This window comes from Oryctolagus cuniculus, chromosome 19, assembly GCF_964237555.1.
Source record: "Oryctolagus cuniculus chromosome 19, mOryCun1.1, whole genome shotgun sequence".
In the NCBI taxonomy this organism is placed as follows: Eukaryota; Metazoa; Chordata; class Mammalia; order Lagomorpha; family Leporidae; genus Oryctolagus; species Oryctolagus cuniculus.
Window position 1 is genome coordinate 52,775,400 of NC_091450.1, and position 19,664 is coordinate 52,795,063.

The 19,664-nt window shown below is 45.7% G+C and overlaps 1 protein-coding gene across 1 annotated transcript in view; it reads right to left on the bottom strand.

Annotated features, from left to right (window-relative positions):
* Window positions 1–19,664, bottom strand: part of LOC103345823 (uncharacterized) — a 109,356-nt gene that overhangs the window by 33,581 nt on the left and 56,111 nt on the right. Inside the window, exon 7 of the mRNA XM_070063912.1 lies at window positions 9,344–9,438. Within this exon, the coding sequence (XP_069920013.1) occupies window positions 9,344–9,438 (95 nt within the window). The remainder of the gene's footprint in view (window positions 1–9,343; window positions 9,439–19,664) is intronic.

Genomic DNA, 19,664 nt, shown 5'->3' on the forward strand with positions numbered 1-19,664 from the left:
ACCAAAGACATTCTTCGCAGATCTAGAAAAAATGATGCTGAAATTCATATGGAGGCACAAGAGACCTCGAATAGCTAAAGCAATCTTGTACAACAAAAACAAAGCCGGAGGCATCACAATACCAGATTTCAGGACATACTACAGGGCAGTTGTAATCAAAACAGCATGGTACTGGTACAGAAACAGATGGATAGACCAATGGAACAGAATTGAAACACCAGAAATCAAACCAAACATCTAGAGCCAACTTATATTTGACCAAGGATCTAAAACCAATTCCTGGAGCAAGGACAGTCTATTCAATAAATGGTGCTGGGAAAACTGGATTTCCACATGCAGAAGCATGAAGCAAGACACCTTACACAAAAATCCACTCAACGTGGATTAAAGACCTAAATCTACGTCCTGACACCATTAAGCTATTAGAGAACATTGGAGAAACTCTGCAAGATATTGGCACAGGCAAAGAGTTTCTGGAAAAGACCCGGGAGGCACAGGCAGTCAAAGCCAGAATCAACTATTGGGATTGCATCAAATTGAGAAGTTTCTGAACTGCAAAAGAAACAGTCAGGAGAGTGAAGAGACAACCGACAGAATGGGAAAAAATATTTGCAAACTCTGCAACAGATAAAGGGTTAATAACCAGAATCTACAAAGAGATCAAAAAACTCCACAAAAACAAAACAAACAACCCACTTAAGAGATGGGCCAAGGACCTCAATAGACATTTTTCAAAAGAGGAAATCCAAATGGCCAACAGGCACATGAAAAAATGTTCAAGGTCGCTAGCAATCAGGGAAATGCAAATCAAAACCACAATGAGGTTCCACCTCACCCCAGTTAGAATGGCTCACATTCAGAAATCTACCAACAACAGATGCTGCCGAGGATGTGGGGAAAAAGGGACACTAACCCACTGTTGGTGGGAATGCAAACTGGTCAAGCCACTATGGAAGTCAGTCTGGAGATTCCTCCGAAACCTGAAGATAACCCTACCATTCGACCCACCCATCCCACTCCTTGGAATTTACCCAAAGAATTTAAATTGGCAAACAAAAAAGCGGTCTGCACCCTAATGTTTATTGCAGCTCAATTCACAATAGCCAAGACCTGGAACCAACCTAAATGCCCATCAACGGTAGACTGGATAAAGAAATTATGGGATATGTATTATTTAGAATACTATACCGCAGTAAGAAACAATGAAATCCAGTCATTTGCAACAAAATGGAGGAATCTGGAACACATCATGCTGAGTGAAATAAGCCAGTCCCAAATGGACAAATACCATATGTTCTCCCTGATCAGTGACAACTGACTGAACACCAAAAAGGAAACCTGTTGAAGTGAAATGGACACTATGAGAAATGGTGACTTGATCAGCATAGCCCTGACTGTTAATGAACAACTTAATACATTATCCCTCTTAGTAGTTTTTTGTCTGTTCTACTTAATATGACAGGTTTAATTCTGTAATTAATACACAGTTATTCTTAAGTGTTGAAAATTAACTGAAATGTGATCCCTGTTAAACATAAGAGTGGGAATAAGAGAGGGAAGAGATGTATAATTTGGGACATGCTCAAGCTGACTTGCCCCAATTGGTAGAGTTAGAAACATACCAGGGGATTCCAATTCAATCCCATCAAGGTGGCATGTACCAATGCCATCTCACTATTCCAAGTGATCAATTTCAGTTCACAATTGATCATAATGAAAGGACTAAGAGTCAAAGGGAGCACATAAACAAGTCTAGTACCTGCTAACACTAACCGATAGAATAAATAAAGGGGAGAGTGATCCAACATGGGAAGTGAGATACTCAGCAGACTCATAGAATGGCAGATGTCCTAAATAGCACTCTGGCCTCAGAATCAGCCCTAAAGGCACTCGGATCTGGCTGAAAAGCCCATGAGAGTATTTCAGGCATGGAAAGCCAAGACACTCTGGCAAAAAGATCTCTGTGAGTGAGATCCCAGTGGAAAGAACAGGTCTTCAAAGAAGGAGGTACCTTTCTCTGAAGGGAGGAGAGAACCTCCACTTTGACTATGACCGTGTCTAAACAAGGTAAGAGTCAGAGAACTCAAGGGGCTTCCATAGCCTTGGAAACTCATGACTGGTGCATAGGGAGATTACTGATGCCATAAACAGGAGTGTCAATTGGTAAAGTCAACAACAGGAGTCACTGTGCACTTACTCCTCATGTAGGATCTCTGTCCTTAATGTGCTGTACATTGAGGCTTAATGCTATAACGGGAACTCAAACAGTATATTTCACTTTGTGTTTCTATGGGGGTGCAAACGGTTGAAATCTTTACTTAATGTATACTAAACTGAGCCTCTGTAAAAAAAAAAAAAAAGAAATTATCAATTCCCAACTTGACTCTCCCTGGAATTAAACATGATAATAGGTCTGATCTGATTTCATCATCATTTAAAAAAAATCATCTATTATTTTTCACTTTATGTTTCTGTGTGGGAGCAAACTGTTGAAATCCTTACTTAATGTATACTAAGCTGATCTTTTGTATATTAAGATAATCGAAAATGAATTTTGATGTGAAGGGAAGGGGAGAGGGAGTGGGAAAGGGGAGGGTTGTGGGTGGGAGGGACGGTATGGGGGGAAGCCATTGTAATCCATAAGTCGTACTTTGGAAATTTACATTCATTAAATAAAAGATTAAAAAAAAGAACACAGTTCTGCACAAAGTCATTTCTATGTGCATGTGAGCACAGTACACACACAAATACACCCCCACGCCCCCCCACTTTTATTAAGGTGGGGAAAGCACCTGTAAGAGGATACACCAAACTGTCACAAGTGCTTCGGACATCTCCAAACAGAACTGAGGGCTAACTTCCAATTTCTTTTTTTCTACTTCCACTTTCTGAATCATAAATCGTGTAATGTGCACACTTTAGGGACAAGTAAATCACATTCAGAATAACAAAAAGTAAAGATGCTGAACTTCTTTTAAACTCTGTAGCCAAAAATCTTCAATATTTATGAAACTAAAATTCTGGGCTCTGGTATCAAGTTCCAGATGAACAAATGCAACTACTACTTGAGGCTTTATTTATTCCTGACCCATAGAATGAGGCTGGGAACACTTGTCCTATCCTCTGCTCAGGGTTCCCAGGTAGCTAAATTAAAGTCATAGGAAGAATTAAAAGTGAAACTTATGGCCTGGGAAAGCAGCAGAAGATAGCCTAATTCTTGGACCCCTGAAACCATGCAGGGGACCTCGAAGAAGCTCCTGACTCCAGCTTTTGAATCAGTTCAGCTCTGGCCATTGCAACCATTTACAGAGTGAACCAGTGGATGGAAGACCTCTCTCTCTCTCTCTCTCTCTGTAACTCTACCTCACAAATAAATAAATAAATCTAAAAAATTTGCTCTATCTCCCACTGCTTTTCAGAGAGAAGGTGGATAAAAAGGTGCTGTGGTCTCTAAATCCATTTGACAAAAAGGACTAAGATTACGATCAGGAGCAGTAGTAAGCAGGGTTTCAACCATAAAATGGAATAAAAACTACGTTTCTTATCACACCAAGTGTTGGTCCATTGCTATTCAAAAGCAAAGCATTTCACCCTTGTAATTATGCTCACACAACATGCTTTTATATACCCTAGTGGTTTGGAAAATTTCTTCAGAATACTCAAGGTTTATTTTTAAAGAAGAGAAAATGCCAGCTTTGATAAAACGAACATGCCTGCACTTGAAGGGAAAATTAAACCTTCAGAAAAAAAAGCAGTGAAACCACCAGATTGTGAAAAGGATACTTTATCCACCAGGAAGTTTCTGAAAGCTGTTTTTCTGTCATATACAAATAAGGTGTCCAAACTCAGGACTGAGCAACACTTTCTACCATTGACACACAGCCGCAATCCTAAATTATGGTTCTTGCCAAGGCTTCAAATAGAGGGTACATTTCTAATTATGCTGGGTAAGCTCCAACTCCCTCGGTTTTGAGCAAGCAGCAAATTGTAGTCTAATGCTGCAAAGTTCTATCAAGTTCCTAGTACCACAGGTTCAGTAAGTTATAACAAACTTAAGATGGTGAATTTACTGATAACAAAAGATGGCCAAAAAGACTTTCCAGATACATTTCCTCAGGTTTTTAAACAAAAGGCATTTTAAGGTTGCTACAGCAATATAAAAGGAAAGTAAAGACCGCCACTGTTAAGGTCAGAGATGCAGTCTCATCTGCATTCCTTGTAGGTTGAGTCCTATTAGTGAGTCTCAAACACCATTCTGCAGAACTTCATAGAGTTTTTAATTTCACAAGGCTGTAGTGATTGTTTCTGGTGCCCAATACAGACAACTTAGTGCTGTACTGCTCAAAAAATCCAAGCAAACCTTGTGGTCCGTTCAATTCTAGAAGTCTCTTCTGCCTTCTCATTTATTGCTAATTATATTTCTCTGCTTTTTTATGACTTTTCCACATGGAGAATTCTCTAAAATACCTTCAGGCCAGACTTTAGTCCCTGGATCCTCAAGAGTGCAATAATGTACAGTCTGCAGGGTACTGTAAGAGGTCAGCGAGAAGTCCCCTGGTGTTAACAGCTTGAGTAATACTGTTTTCTCCTTTACACCACATCATTAAATTGCTTTCATTATCCATAAAGTAATTCTTTATTTCACAGCAAATGAGATCTGACACTAATTCAAATAGGCTAATTTCAACCTAACAAAATAATTTATTCCTAATAACTAAAGAAACAAGACAATGACAAAAAATTTGCAAAGACTTGTTATGATAAACGAGGGATCTGCAAACATTATATAGAAAATATGTGTTACAAGAAATATGCGTGAGTTTAAAAAATTTTACACCAAAATAAAGTTATCTTTTGATTCCATTTTCCATTAACTTTCTGAAGTATTCTCATGAAGAAGAGAAACAACATGGCTTTAAAGATGGATCCTGGGGCCAGCGCTGTGGCTCACTTGGCTGATTCTCCGCCTGTGGCACCGGCATCCTGTATGGGTGCCGAGCTCTAGTCCCGGCTGCTCCTCTTTGGTTCCAGCTCTCTGCCGTGGCCCGGGAAGGCAGTGGAGGATGGCCCAAGTGCTTGGGCGCCTGCACCCGCATGGGAGACCTGGAGGAAGCACCTGGCTTCTGGCTTTGGACTGGCATAGCTCCAGCCATGGTGGCCATTTGGGGGGTGAACCAACAGAAGGAAGACCTTTCTCTTTCTCTCCCCCTGTCTACCTCTATCTGTCAAATAAATTTTAAAAATATGGATCCTACCAGAGCAAAGAATGATGCTACCTGATAATTTACAAGGGAGAGGCCAGCAGAGAAGAAGCAAGAAGCCTAAAGATTCTCCAAATGCACCAAAATGCTGCCCTTCCTGAATTGCAAGCTGACTTGAAGCAGAGGAATGAAATTTCCTTTCCAAGTTAGAACAAATGCACCCATTAGCATTTTTTAAAGATTTATTTTATTTGAAAAAGTTAGAGAGAGGTAGAGCCAGAAAGAGAGAGAGAGCCAGAGAGAGAGAGAGAGAGAGAGAGAGGTCTTCCAACAGCTGGTTCACTCCCCCATGACTGCAATGGCCAGTGCTGAGATGATCCAAAGCCAGGAGCTAGAATCTTCTTCTGGGTCTCCCAAATGGGTACAGTGCCCCAAGGACTCGGGCCATCTTCCACTGCTTTCCCAGGACTTAGCAGAGAGCTGGCTCAGAAGTCGAGCAGCTGGGACATGAAGCGGCACCCATATGGGATGCCAGAACTGTAGGCCAAGACTTTAACCTGCTGTGCCACAGCGCCAGCCCCAGCATCAATTTCTTATAGGACCATCCCCTTGATCTTCTGAGACTCTGCTCCATACCAGTGAAAAGACACATTTTTACCTTCTAAGCTACACACAGATTCAGCGAGAGCCTCCAGAGCACCATGGGTTGCTCTGCCACCCTGGCATCCCAGGAAGATCACACAGTCCCAGCAGGAAGCACTCAGCTCCACCCTGAGGCAGCACTCATAAATCCACCATGCATGTCTGCGATCAAGTGGTCACACAGATCCAAGGAACTCTGTTACATGTTTTCTGGCCTCTGGACACTCAGAAGTCAACTCAGTACATTTCCAGAGGCCAGAGCCTCTACACCTAGGACCAAGCAGCTCAGAACATGTCCTGGGGGTTGGGGCAGTAAACTTCCCAAGGCAGGAAAGGTTCAAGTTGCACATAAAGTCCTGACCTCCTGTCCAAGATCCATTTGTGGAGCTCTTAAGGTGACCTTAGTTATAAGGGGGATGTTTTGGATGCAACATTTCTTTTTTTTTTTTTTTTTTTTTGGCAGGCAGAGTTAGACAGAGAGAGAGAGAGAGAGACAGACAGACAGGTCTTCCTTTTCTGTTGGTTCATCCCCCAAATGGCTGCTATGGCCGGCGCGCTGTGCTGATCTGAAGCCAGGAGCCAGGTGCTTCCTCCTGATCTCCCATGCAGGTACAGGGCCCAAGCACCTGGGCCATCCTCCACTGCCTTCCCGGGCCACAGCAGAGAGCTAGACTGGAAGAGCAGCAACCAGGACAGAATCCAGTGCCCCAACCAGGACTAGAACCCGGGGTGCCAGCACCACAGGCGGAGGATTAGCCAAGTGAGCCACGGCACTGGCCTGGATGCAACATTTCTATCATCGGCCTTGTGTGAAACTTGATTGCCAGGCTCAGAGCAGGAATACAGCAGGAATAGACTGTCCCCTGACTCATTTGTGAACACAGTTCTGACAGTGTGGTACCATAGAAGCACTAAGCGGAGTCGTGGGGACTCAGAATGCTGAGAGAACCTGCAGGAGGTCTCTGCCACACAGCAGCATTCCAGTTCCTCTCAGTGCTCAAGGCCAGGAATGAGGAGCCTTACACCGGAAAAAGATACCAGCCCTAGCTGGAAAAGGAAAATCAAGGAGTTTGATCACAAGACAGTATGACTAGCTAGTCCACACAACCCTCAGGGAGCTGACTTAGTAAGACATTAAGTCTGCCCAGGTGCCCTGGAGTGTCATACAATTAGACCTGGACGGGTTAAAGCCAATGGGTTATACTCAGTAGCCAGGGATAACCTCATGGGCGTGCAGCCTACATAGTCACATAGGAACAGTCACACAGGGCTGGCACTCAGAAGGGCCTGCACTGGGTTTAAACCTCTGCTGGTGGTGTCTTAAAAAGCCTCAAACTTTTATCTCTGAACTTGTGTTTTGTAAGCAAGTCAAAAGAACATGAGTCTGAGCCAAGGAGATACATGGAAGAAAGGAAAGAGCTTTATGTTTTAGTATCTTTAGTGGCACTTTACCGCTGCCTTTGGAACAAGGTGCTCACAAAATTGTGCAGCAGGCCCAGTTAGCAGTGGTGAGGTAAACCCCTCACAAGTAGCCAGCCACACTTTGAAGGAAGAACTATTCAGGGATGGGCTTTTGGTATAGCAGCTAAGCTACTACTGCAATCCCCACAGCCCATGAGAGTGCCCAGGATCAAGTCCTGGCTGAAGTCCTGATTCCAGCTTCCTACTACTCCAACCTGGGAGGCAGCAGGTGATGGCTCAAGTACTTACATTCCTGCTATTCACATAGGAGACTTGGATTGAGTTCCCAGACCCTGGCTTTACATACCTTTCCAGCTTTTGTGGGCATTAGGGAAGTAAACTAACGCATGAAATATTTCTTTCTTCTTTTGAAATAAAGAATAAAGAATAATAAAAAAAAGTCTAATCACCAGGGACCTTGAGGATTCCTCAAACCCTCTGGTCCTAACCCTACCAGCAAATCTCCTTTCATACCTCAGGGTCCCTCTTAAAATTCAGTTCCAGTCCCAGGGTGGCAAGGTGTCCTCCTCAGACTCTCCCAACAGCTCAAGACTCCCCACTGGTGTGTACCAGGACACAAGACCTATATTAACAAATCACGGCATGAGGCCATTGCATTAGGAAGAAGCGTCCTTAGTGACACAGCTCAAGTCCCTGTAGTTATGCTGCACACAAAGACAAGCCCAAAGACTAGGAGCACTGGTTTTCACCAGCTACCACCTCTCTGATACCCCAACTCTGGAACTGCTGGAAGCTGAGGTTCCAACCCCAGGAGGGACACAACTCTGGGGCAAGCACAGCCTGATTTAAACTGGAACTTCACTGATCTCTATAGATGGCCTAGGGCTGGTTCCCACTTCCTTTAACTCATATTTCTTTTTTTTGACAGGCAGAGTGGACAGTGAGAGAAAGGTCTTCCTTTTGCCGTTGGTTCACCCTACAATGGCCGCCATGGCTGGCGTACTGCGCTGATTTGAAGGCAGGAGCCAGGTGCTTATCCTGGTCTCCCACGGGGTGCAGGGCCCAAGAACTTGGGCCATCCTCCACTGCACTCCCGGGCCACAGCAGAGAGCTGGCCTGGAAGAGGGGCAACCGGGACAGAATACGGTGCCCTGACCAGGACTAGAACCTGGTGTGCCAGCGCTGCAAGGCAGAGGATTAGCCTATTGAACCATGGCACTGGCCCTTAACTCATATTTAAAAGGCTATCAGTGGTGCCTTCCTCACAGAGCTTTGAAGAGGATTAGACAGGACAATGTTGTATAATTAAATAAAACTCTTGCTTCCCCTCCTTGTGTTGTTATTTAGAAATGAGACAATGGTACATTAAGAAGCCTGACCACTGAAAGTGCTTCATTAATGCTGATTCTCTTAAACATCCTTTCTTGTCCCTTTTACCTTTATTCCTGTAAACAGACCTTTCTATAACCAACAGTTCCTGTCCCAAGATCCAACAGTGAGTGCATTGTTAATTCTGCATAAGCTGAATTCCAACTGTGTACCAGGGACTACAGGAATGAAAGCAGAGAGACAAAGTCCTGCCCTGGACAAGCTCACAGTTTTATACAGGATATAGGTATTTAGCAAATAAATGGTGATGAAATGGGTAAGCAATTTACATGTATGGGTAGTGTGTTACAGAAGCTCTGGATACTTAGTTTTGCTGGGGGGAATGAGAGAAAAGTATCATAGAGAAGGAAGACACCCATATGGGATGCTGGTACTGCAGGCGGCAGCTTCATCCACTATGCCACTGTTCTGTCGGCCACCCCACCCCCACCCACAGGCTGTTCCCACTTGTGATCCAGATGTATGCTGAAATGCCTAGGAAAGCAGAGGATGCACCCCAAGAACTTGGGCCCCTGAACCCACTCTGGAGTACTGGATAAAGTACCTGGCTTCTGCTCCCGCCTGGCCCAGCCCTGGTAATGTAGTCACCTGGGGGGTGAACCCACACATGAAGATCTCTCCCACACCTCCTCATCTATAATTCTGCCTTTCAAACCAGTATTTAAATAGAAAAAATATCTAGTACTTACTATGAGGTGTCAGAATCTTGGGACAGCCTGGAACACAGCACAGAGGGATTCTTGGCGTTTCTCTAAGCTTCTGCTTTCTCCTTTGTGTGTGCAGCCTGTGAAAATTCACCGGATTATGTGCCAATTAATTAGAGCACCCCCGTGCCCCCGTTTTCCTGCACACACACCTTATACTTCCTAACAACCTGGAGAAGAGAGGCTGTGAGTCAAGTCCCCCTCTCAAGGACGTGGCAAAGGCTACTTCCGGCCAGGGACAGAAAACCCCCAAGACAGAACCAGGCCTGTGGGAAAAGTTCTACCTCTCCCAATCCCCACCACCACACATGCCCACCAGCACTCCTGTCACTCTCCCCCTCCCTTTCCTCTCCCCCACATGGGTTTCTGCCCCTCCCTACCTTGCCTCCCCACCTTCATGCCACCTTTTCATTCTCCCCCCTTCCTCTCTCCTCCAGCCTCCTCTTGACACCCACTCTTCTCCACCTTCTATCTCAGCTACCCCTCACACACATGCTCCCCACTCACTGTCCCCCGGGCCCCTCCTACCCACTGACAGGAAGGCCACCATGCCAAACTCTCCACAGAAAGAGCCTTTCTGTTCCTCTGACACAGGAATCCAGACCTGAGGTGTAGTCTTTCAGAGGGGCCAAAGAAGAAGACTGTGCCTAGAAAGTTCCAGAAGCACAAGATAACTGAGTGGCTGCCTCACCACAGTTTCACCTAATCCTGGCTTGACCCTGGGGGGGTGGGGGGGAGAGGCACTGGATCTCCTCAGGCTCAGCCACCAGCATCGAAATCAGCAACTCAGGGCTTGCACAAGCTCTGAGCTGGCGCAGACACGATGCTGACTCCCACCAGAGCACCGTGCAGAAGAAACAGATGCACCTGCGGGTGCACTTCAGGGTCACAGTGCTGGGCTCAGGCACACTCCTCACCGGTGACCGACAGGGAACCAAGGGATGCAGCTACGCCCTGATGCCCCAGGACCACTTCCATTCCTGCCTCATCAGGCTGTGACCCAGGGAGGCAGCCACTGATGGCCCAGGCACTCTGGACCCAGCCACCCTGTCTAGTGGGAGTCCTGAATGGAGCTCCTGCCTCTTGGTTTCTGCCTGGACCAGTGCTGGCCCTTGCTGCTGCCTGGGGAGAGCAGCAGTGCAAGCAGCATCAAGAGCACTCTTTCTCACTCTGAGTGATCATCCATCTGGGGGGTTACCCCCCAGGTGGCTACAAAGGCCAGGGCTTGGCCAGGCCAAAGCAGAAGTGAGGGACTTTATCCGGTGCCCAATTCTGGGTTCAGGGTCCTAAGACCTTGGGCCTTCTCCCTCTGCTTTCCCAGCAATGTTTGCAGACAGCAGCATTCCATGGGCAATGGCTTCCGGAGGATCTGGCATTGTGGGGTAGTGGCTATAGCCACCACCCACATCGCACATCCCATCTAGGCGCCAGTTCAAGTCCTGGATGCTACACTTCTGATGTGGCTCTCTGCTGTGGTTTGGGAAGGCAGTAGAAGATGGCCCAACTCCTTGTGCCCTTGTACCCATGAAGGAGACCACGGGGAGGTTCCGGGCTCCTGCTTTTAGATCTCCTCTGCTCTGGCCATTGCAGCCGAATAGGAAGTGGAACAGCAGATGGAAAACCTATGTATCTGTCTCTCTCTTTCTCTCTCTCGCTCTCTCTCTGCCTCCCATCCTCTCTGTGTATATGTCTGAATTTCAAATAAATAAATATTTAAGAAAAAGTAAAAATTAAAAAAGGAAGACATAGCTGTAAATAAAATACAGGCCAACTACTAGAGTTTATTTACAAACTGATACTATAGGTATTGCATACCAAATAGACACAGAATTTGAAAAAACAATTTAAATCAGGCTTAGAAAAGATTCTAGTACCAATTCATTCTCTTCTTCCTTACAAACATTCTGTGTGGCATTATCTCTGACTTAAGCATGAGGAAATCTTTGTAATTTATTTATTCAGACACTTATGTACCCACTCACACAAGGACTTGAAACACCTGTGATCTACAGAGTTCTCCATGGAACACAGGTCTACTTCCCAGACACCACCCTGCACAGTCTAGCCCTGCATTTAAAGTACGGATCATGTTGGAAACAGGCCAAATCACATGTCCCACAAAGCAAGAGAGAATACAGAAAGGTAGCATCTGAGGTCACTATTCACATTTTCTACATGCACACAATCATGTTGGTACTTCTTCTCTAATTTCTCATTGTAGATACAAATTGGGAGGGAGGAAGTCCAACTATCCGTATTTGCAGATGACACAATTCTATATATAGGAGATCCAAAAGACTCCACTAAGAGACTATTGAAATTCAGAGTAGAGTTAGGTAATGAGCCAGGATAAAAAATCAAGTCTTTGTATACACAGACAATGTCATGGCTGAGAAAGGAATTCTAAGATCAAGCCCGTTCACATAGCTACAAAGAAAATAAAAAGCTTGGAATAATTTAACCAAGGATGTTCAACATCTGGGAATCACAAAAGATTAAAGAGAGAGATACAAGAGGACACCAAAAAAAAAAAAAAATGGAGAAGCTTCTGCCCTGCAAAAGAAAACACTCAGCCAAGTAAAGAGGCAACTAACGGAATGGGAGAAATTATATGCAAAGTATGCAACTGATAAAGGATAAACTAAACCACAAGAAACTTTCAAAAAATTCAACTACAGCAAAACAAACCACCCACTCAGGAAATGGGCAAGGGGCTTCCACAGGCATATTTCAAGAAAGGAAATCTAGGAGAAACAGTGACTTGATCAGCTCTTGTCCTGACTGTTGACGTACAATGTAATACTTTATCCATTTTAGTATTTTTTTTTGTTTGGTTCTAGTACTATTGGTTGAACTCTGTAATTAACACACAATTATTCTTAGGTGTTTAAATTTTAACTGAAAAGTGATCCCTGTTAAATATAAGAGTGGGAATAAGAGAGGGAGGAGATGTACAATTTGGGACATGCTCAAGCTGACTTGCCCCAAATGCTGGAGTTAGAAAAGTGCCAGGGGATTCCAATTCAATCCCAACAAGGTGGCATGTACCACTGCCATCTCACTAGTCCAAGTGATCAATTTCACTTCACAACTGATCACACTGATAGGTCTAAGAGTCAAAGGGATCACACAAACAAGATTAGTGTCTGCTAATACTAACTGACAGAATCAAAAAGGGAGAGAATGATCCATCATGGGAAGCGGGATACACAGCAGACTCATAGAATGGCAGATGTTCTAAACAGCACTCTGGCCTCAGAATCAGCCCTTAAGACATTCGGATCTGGCTGAAGAGCCCATGAGAGTATTTTAGGCATGGAAAGCCAAGACACTCTGGAAAAAAAAAAAAAAGAAGACCTAAATGAAAGATCTCTGCAAGTGACCCTAGTGGAAAGAACGGGGCCATCAAAGAAGGACGTACCTTTCACTGAAGGGAGGAGAAAACTTCCACTTTGACTATGACCCTGTCGGAATAAGATTGAAGTCGGCAAACTCAAAAGGCTTCCAGAGCCTTGGCAACTCATGACTAGAGCCTAGGGAGATTACTGACACCATAAACAAGAGCGTCAAATTGTTAAGTCAACTACAGGAGTCACTGTGTCCTTACTTCTCATGTGGCATCTGTCCTTAATGTGTTGTCCAATGTGAATTAATGCTATAAGTAGTACTCAAACAGTATTTTACACTTGTGTTTCTGTGTGGGTGCAAACTGATGAAATCTTTATTTAATATATACTGAATCAATCTTCTGTATATAAAGATAATTGAAAATGAATCTTGATGTGAATGGAATGGGAGAGGGAGCGGGAGATGGGAGGGGTGGAAGTGGAAGGGAAATTATGTGTGTGGGGGGAGCCATTGTAATCCATAAACTGTACTTTGGAAATTTATATTTACTAAATAAAAAAAGAAAAAGAAAAAAGAAAAAAAGAAAGGAAATCTAAATGTCCAACAAACATATGTAGAAATGCTAAGTATCACTAGCCATCAGGGAAATGCAAAGCGATATTACAATTACCTTGAAGATGTGAGGGAAAAGGCACCCTAATCCACTGCTGGTGGGAATGTAAACTGGTATCACCACTGTGGAAGACAGTATGGAGATAAGTCAGAAATCTGAATACAGATGTAGCATATGAGCCAGCCACACCAGCTCTGGGAATGCACCCAAGGGGAATGAAATCAGCATACAAAAAAAAAAAAAGAGTTCTCTCTGCCCCCACATTTACCACAGCTCAATTCACAAGAGCAAACATATGCCATCAGCCAAAATACTGATCACCTCAAGACTGAATAAAGACATTACGGGCTATGGACACCATACATGCGTCTGCAGACTGCATAGCCTGGCTATTGTGCATACTACTGCAATAAGCATAGGCCTGTGAAAGCCTCTCTGTCTACACAATGATTTCGTTTCCTTCAATATGTTCCCAGTAGTGGGTACACCCATACAGTTTTCCATGTTGACAGGACCAATTTCACATGAGAAATTGTATTGCTCTACAGGTATATATTACAGAATACAGACATCGGATCCATAAACCCAATTTTGCCTTCAAACACTAGAACAGCAAAGTAAATCTGAAGAAACCGGAAGGAGGAAAATGATTCAAACGGAAATAAAGTCAACAGCATAGAAAATATCAGAAAAGACATTCACTGAGACCAAAATACAGTTCTTGAAAACTCAGTGAAACTGACAAAAGAGGAAACAGGGGGGAAAAGGAGAACAGACTCAAGTGACTTGACAACAGAAATGACAGAGAGGACATCACTACCAACCTTGCCAAAATAATAAACCAAAAATACTAGGGAAAAACCAGGCACGGGGATTTGGTCAACCTAGATAGAGTGGCTTGATTCTCAGACAGATGCAAACCACTAAACCTGAATACAGTAAAACAAGAAACTCTGAATACACTTATAATTTGAAAAGAGACTGTAGTTGCAGGGAAACAGAAACAAATGAAAAAGACAAGAAGAAAAGTCCAGTGAGAACTCCACTTAAAAGATAATTAAAATCCGTGATTCACACACCATCCCAAAAAGGGGATGAAGAGGAAAAGCCTTCCATTTCATTCCATCAGACCAGCATTATCCCAACATCCCAAATAAGCACACCACAAAGAAAATGGCACACAAATATCCGTCGTGAATGTGTCACAGGCCTCAACAAAATATTACCAAATGCCATCCGTGAGCACAACCAAAGCTTAGCACACTGAGTGCAACTGAGTTTCTCCAGAAATGCAAGGATGCCTACCATACAAAATCAATCGATCCCAGAACAGAACACACATGGGAAAAGCCCACAAAGTATCCCGACAGACACAGAAAACCTATTCCACAAAAACTCCTGTGACTTGTGCGATACTAAAAAACAAATCATCAAATTAGGAACAGCAGGTACACCTCGGCCTGACAAGGCTCTTTCATTAAAAACCCACACAGCGCTAATATCACACCCAATGCCAGGAGCCTGAAACTGTCCTCCTAGACCAGGACACAGACACGCACTTTCGCTCTCATTCCTCCTGACAATAGTCTCAGAGGTCTAGAGCAGGGAGGCTGGGCCCTCGAAAAGCAAACAGACAAGAACACAAGGCCATTCCGGGAGGAGACCCAGCCACCTCTGCTCTTGCACAGCTGCACGCACCCTGGGACCCTTCCAGACCATCCACACTGCACGACCGCGACTCCACCCGCGCCTTCAGGACCCAAGAGCAACAGGCAAGCCTGCAGCCAAGACCCCCAGTGGGACACCGCAACAGCCACGCGTCACTCACCTCCGGGGGGGGGGGGGGCGGCCGGTCTGCCGGCGGGACAGAGGTCCGCGAAGGCCGTTGCTTACCGAAGGGGCCAAAGAATAGAAACGCGCCTGGGAAATGGCGCGGAAGCCTCGGACCCGCAACCTCTCCTGATCCTGGCCTGACCCTGGGGCCGCTGGGTCTCCCTCAGGCTCTGTCAGCAGCATCAAGTAGGGCTCCTCTCCCCACCTCTTGCATGGGCTCTCGGGCACGAGCAGACGCGGCGCTGACTCCCAGCGGAGCAGCGTGGGCAGTTGAGGCCAGGTGTGTGGGTGCACTTCCGGGTCACAGCGCCAGGCCCAGGCTCAGGCGCACTCCCCACGGGCCGTCACCATGGCACCCCAGGACACATCAGCACACTGCTGCATCCACGCGGTGACCCAGGGACGCAGACGCTGATAGCCCACGTTCTCTGGAGCCCACCCTCATTGTAATCCATAAGCTGTACTTTGGAAATTATATTCATTAAATAAAAGTTAAAAAAATTTTAAAGAATAACAATACTGGCCGGCGCCGCGGCTCACTACGCTAATCCTCCGCCTAGCGGCGCCGGCACACCGGGTTCTAGTCCCGGTCGGGGCGCCGGATTCTGTCCCGGTTGCCCCTCTTCCAGGCCAGCCCTCTGCTGTGGCCAGGGAGTGCAGTGGAGGATGGCCCAGGTGCTTGGGCCCTGCACCCCATGGGAGACCAGGAAAAGCACCTGGCTCCTGGCTCCTGCCATCGGATCAGCGCGGTGCGCCGGCCGCAGCGCGCTGGCCGCGGCGGCCATTGGAGGGTGAACCAACGGCAAAGGAAGACCTTTCTCTCTGTCTCTCTCTCTCACTGTCCACTCTGCCTGTCAAAAAAAAAAAAAGAATAACAATACTCACTTTTCACTTGCTTCTCAGGTAGGACCTCTGTCCCTATTGAATAGTAATATGAGAATTGACTGCAAATTCTCTCCCCAAGCTGTACTCTATATGTTGTATGTTGGCATGGGTGCAAATTGCTGAAGTCTATGATTAGCATAGAATTGGTTTTCTATATATACAGTCATACTAAAAATGATCCATAATGAAGAATGAGATGGGAGAGAGAATGGGAGCTGGGATGGGGGTTGGAGGGATATGGGGAAAGAACCACTATAGTCCTAAAGTTGTATCTATGTAAAAATGTATTCATTAAATTAAAATTAAAATAAAAAAAAATGCTCAGGATCACTAGCCATCAGGGAAATGCAAAGCGATATTACAATTACCTTGAAGATGTGAGGGAAAAGGCACCCTAATCCACTGCTGGTGGGAATGTAAACTGGTATCACCACTGTGGAAGACAGTATGGAGATAAGTCAGAAATCTGAATACAGACATAGCATATGAGCCAGCCACTCCAGCTCTGGGAATGTACCCAAGGGGAATGAAATCAGCATAAAAAAAGAGTTCTCTCTGCCCCCACATTTACCACAGCTCAATTCACAAGAGCAAACATATGCCATCAGCCAAAATGCTGATCACCTCAAGACTGAATAAAGACATTACGGGCTATGGACACCATACATGCGTCTGCAGACTGCATAGCCTGGCTATTGTGCATACTACTGCAATAAGCATAGGCCTGCGAAAGCCTCTCTGTCTACACAATGATTTCGTTTCCTTCAATATGTTCCCAGTAGTGGGTACACCCATACAGTTTTCCATGTTCACAGGACCAATTTCACATGAGAAATTGTATTGCTCTACAGGTATATATTACAGAATGCACAGGTCGGATCCATAAACCCAATTTTACCTTCAAACACTAGAACAGCAAAGTAAATCTTAAGAAACTGGAAGCAGGAAAATGATTCAAACAGAAATAAAGTCAACGGCATAGAAAATATCACAACAAAAATTCAGTGAGACCAAAATACAGTTCTTGAAAACTCAGTGAAACTGACACTACGTTTATACACATGAAACAAGCAAAAAAGAGAACAGACTCAAATGACTTAACAAGAGAAATGACAGAGAGGACATTACTAACAACCTTACTAAAATAATAATCAAAAACACTATGGGAAAACGAAGGCACAAGAATTTGGTCAATGTAGATACAGTGGATTGATTCTCAGAAATAAACCCCAAAACTGATTGTAGTCAAACTAGAAACTGTGAATATACTTTTAAATTGAAATGAGACTCTATTAGCAGGGAAACCAAAAACCAAACACAAAAAATGAATATAATTCCAGGACCACAAGGCTTCACCAGTGAGAACTCCCAGTTACAGGGTAATTAAAATCCGTGATTCACAAATCCTTCCAAAAAGGAGATTAAGAGGGAAAACATCCAATTTTCTTCCATCAGACCAGCATTATCCCAACATCGAAAACAAACACATAATAAAGAAAGTGGCATATAAATATCTGTCATGGCCGGCACCGCGGCTCACTAGGCTAATCCTCCGCCTAGCGGCGCCGGCACACCGGGTTCTAGTCCCGGTCGGGGCGTCAGATTCTGTCCCGGTTGCCCCTCTTCCAGGCCAGCTCCCTGCTGTGGCCAGGGAGTGCAGTGGAGGATGGCCCAGGTGCTTGGGCCCTGCACCACATGGGAGACCAGGAAAAGCACCTGGCTCCTGGCTCCTGCCATCGGATCAGCGCGGTGCGCCGACCGCAGCGCGCCGGCCACGGCGGCCATTGGAGGGTGAACCAACGGCAAAGGAAGACCTTTCTCTCTGTCTCTCTCTCTCACTGTCCACTCTGCCTGTCAAAAAATAAAAATAAAAAAAAATAATAAAAAATCTGTCATGAATCTGTCATAATCCTGAACAAATTGCCAAATGCGATCCAGAAGCACAACCAAAGCTTAGCTCACAGTGCGCAACTGAGAGTTACTCCAGGAATTCAAGGATGGCTACCATACAAAATCAATATATCCCAGAACAGAATCAACAAGAGAAAAGGCCACACATTATCCCTACAGACACAGAAAAACTATTTCACAAAAACTTCCATTACTTTCTCTGATATTAAAAAAAAAATCATCAAATTAGGAACGGAAGGTACACCTCGGCCTGACAAGGCTCTTTCATGAAAAACCCACAGAGCGCTAACATCACACCCAATGCCAGGAACCCGAAACTGTCCTGACCAGGACACAGACATGCATTTTTGATCTCGTTCCATCAACAGTCTCAGAGGTCTAGAGCAGGGCAGCTGGGGCCTCAAAAAGAAAACAGAAGGGAATGCATGGCCCTTCAGGGAGGAGACCGAGCCACCTCTGCTCTCACACAGCTGCTCGCACACTGGGGACCCTTCCAGACTGTCCACACAGCACAACCGACCGCGACTATACCCGCGCCATCGGGACACACGAGCAACAGGCACGCCTGCAGCCAAGACCCCCAGCGGGAAACCGCAACAGCCACGTGTCACTCACCTCCAAGGGGGCCTGGTCTGCTGGCGGGACAGCCATTGCTTCCAGAAGGGGCTGAAGAAGAAAAATACCACATTTCTGCTGGCTGCAGACCAGTGCAGGGAGCTGCCCCACCGGGCTGTGCCCTCTACATTCCCTCCTTCTCACCATTAAACAACCCAGCGAGGCAGGCTGGGAAAATTGTAGGACACCTGGTGCCACTTAGTATAGCCACTAATGCCATCAGGTGACCTTGACAGACAACAAATTACAAGGACTTCTTGGCTCCACGTGGGGGGCCTCTGCATCCAGGCAGAGCCTTGTAGCAAGAGCACTTTGGGAACACATGTGCAATGCACACAGAGGAACACGGGAGGGTACGGTAGGAATGAATGAATAAGGGCCTCTGGCTTCTTGCTTCCATGAGTCAGTGTGGCCCTGTGGTGACAGATAAAGAAAGAACGGCTGTGGTTCCCTGGCAGTAAGTATCTCAGCAAGGGGACCACCCGTGTTCAAGGCCAGTATCTCCCTCCAGACCCTCCTCTTGCCCACCACCTTAACACAAGTCAAGCTGCATGGCTGGAAGAAATCCCAAGCAAAGACGTGAGCCAACACTCTGGCCTGTCTGTCCTGCTGGACGCTCAGTCAGGGAAGAGGTATCCTTTCCCTAAATCCTGCCCTTCACAGCTCAAGCTGCAGATCCTCTCTGTTAAAGTCTGTCCCCCTAGAGTCAACCAAACCACACTCAGACCTGACCAGAGTAGCTACAGATCCCAGGGGGGGCTCATGCTCAGGGCAGCTGAGGACATGAAGACCACCACACAGACCACAGATCCCGCCAAAGGTGGACTGCAAGTCTGAACCACAGGGGGTGTGAGCAGTGCGATGACAGTGCAAGCCACTGCTCAGAGGGAACCAATTCAAGACTCAGCCCTGGCACAGCCACCAGATGCCGGTGACACGGCTGTCATAATAGCTCATCTTCTCTCCTAGGCCAAGCAAGGACGCACCCCAGAGCTTCTCGCCGCTGCCACAGCAGGAGCCCTGCTCTTCCTGGTGTGAAACAGCACGCAGGGACTGCACTGGTCTGCAGCCAACAGAAATGTGGTATGCATCACTCCTCTC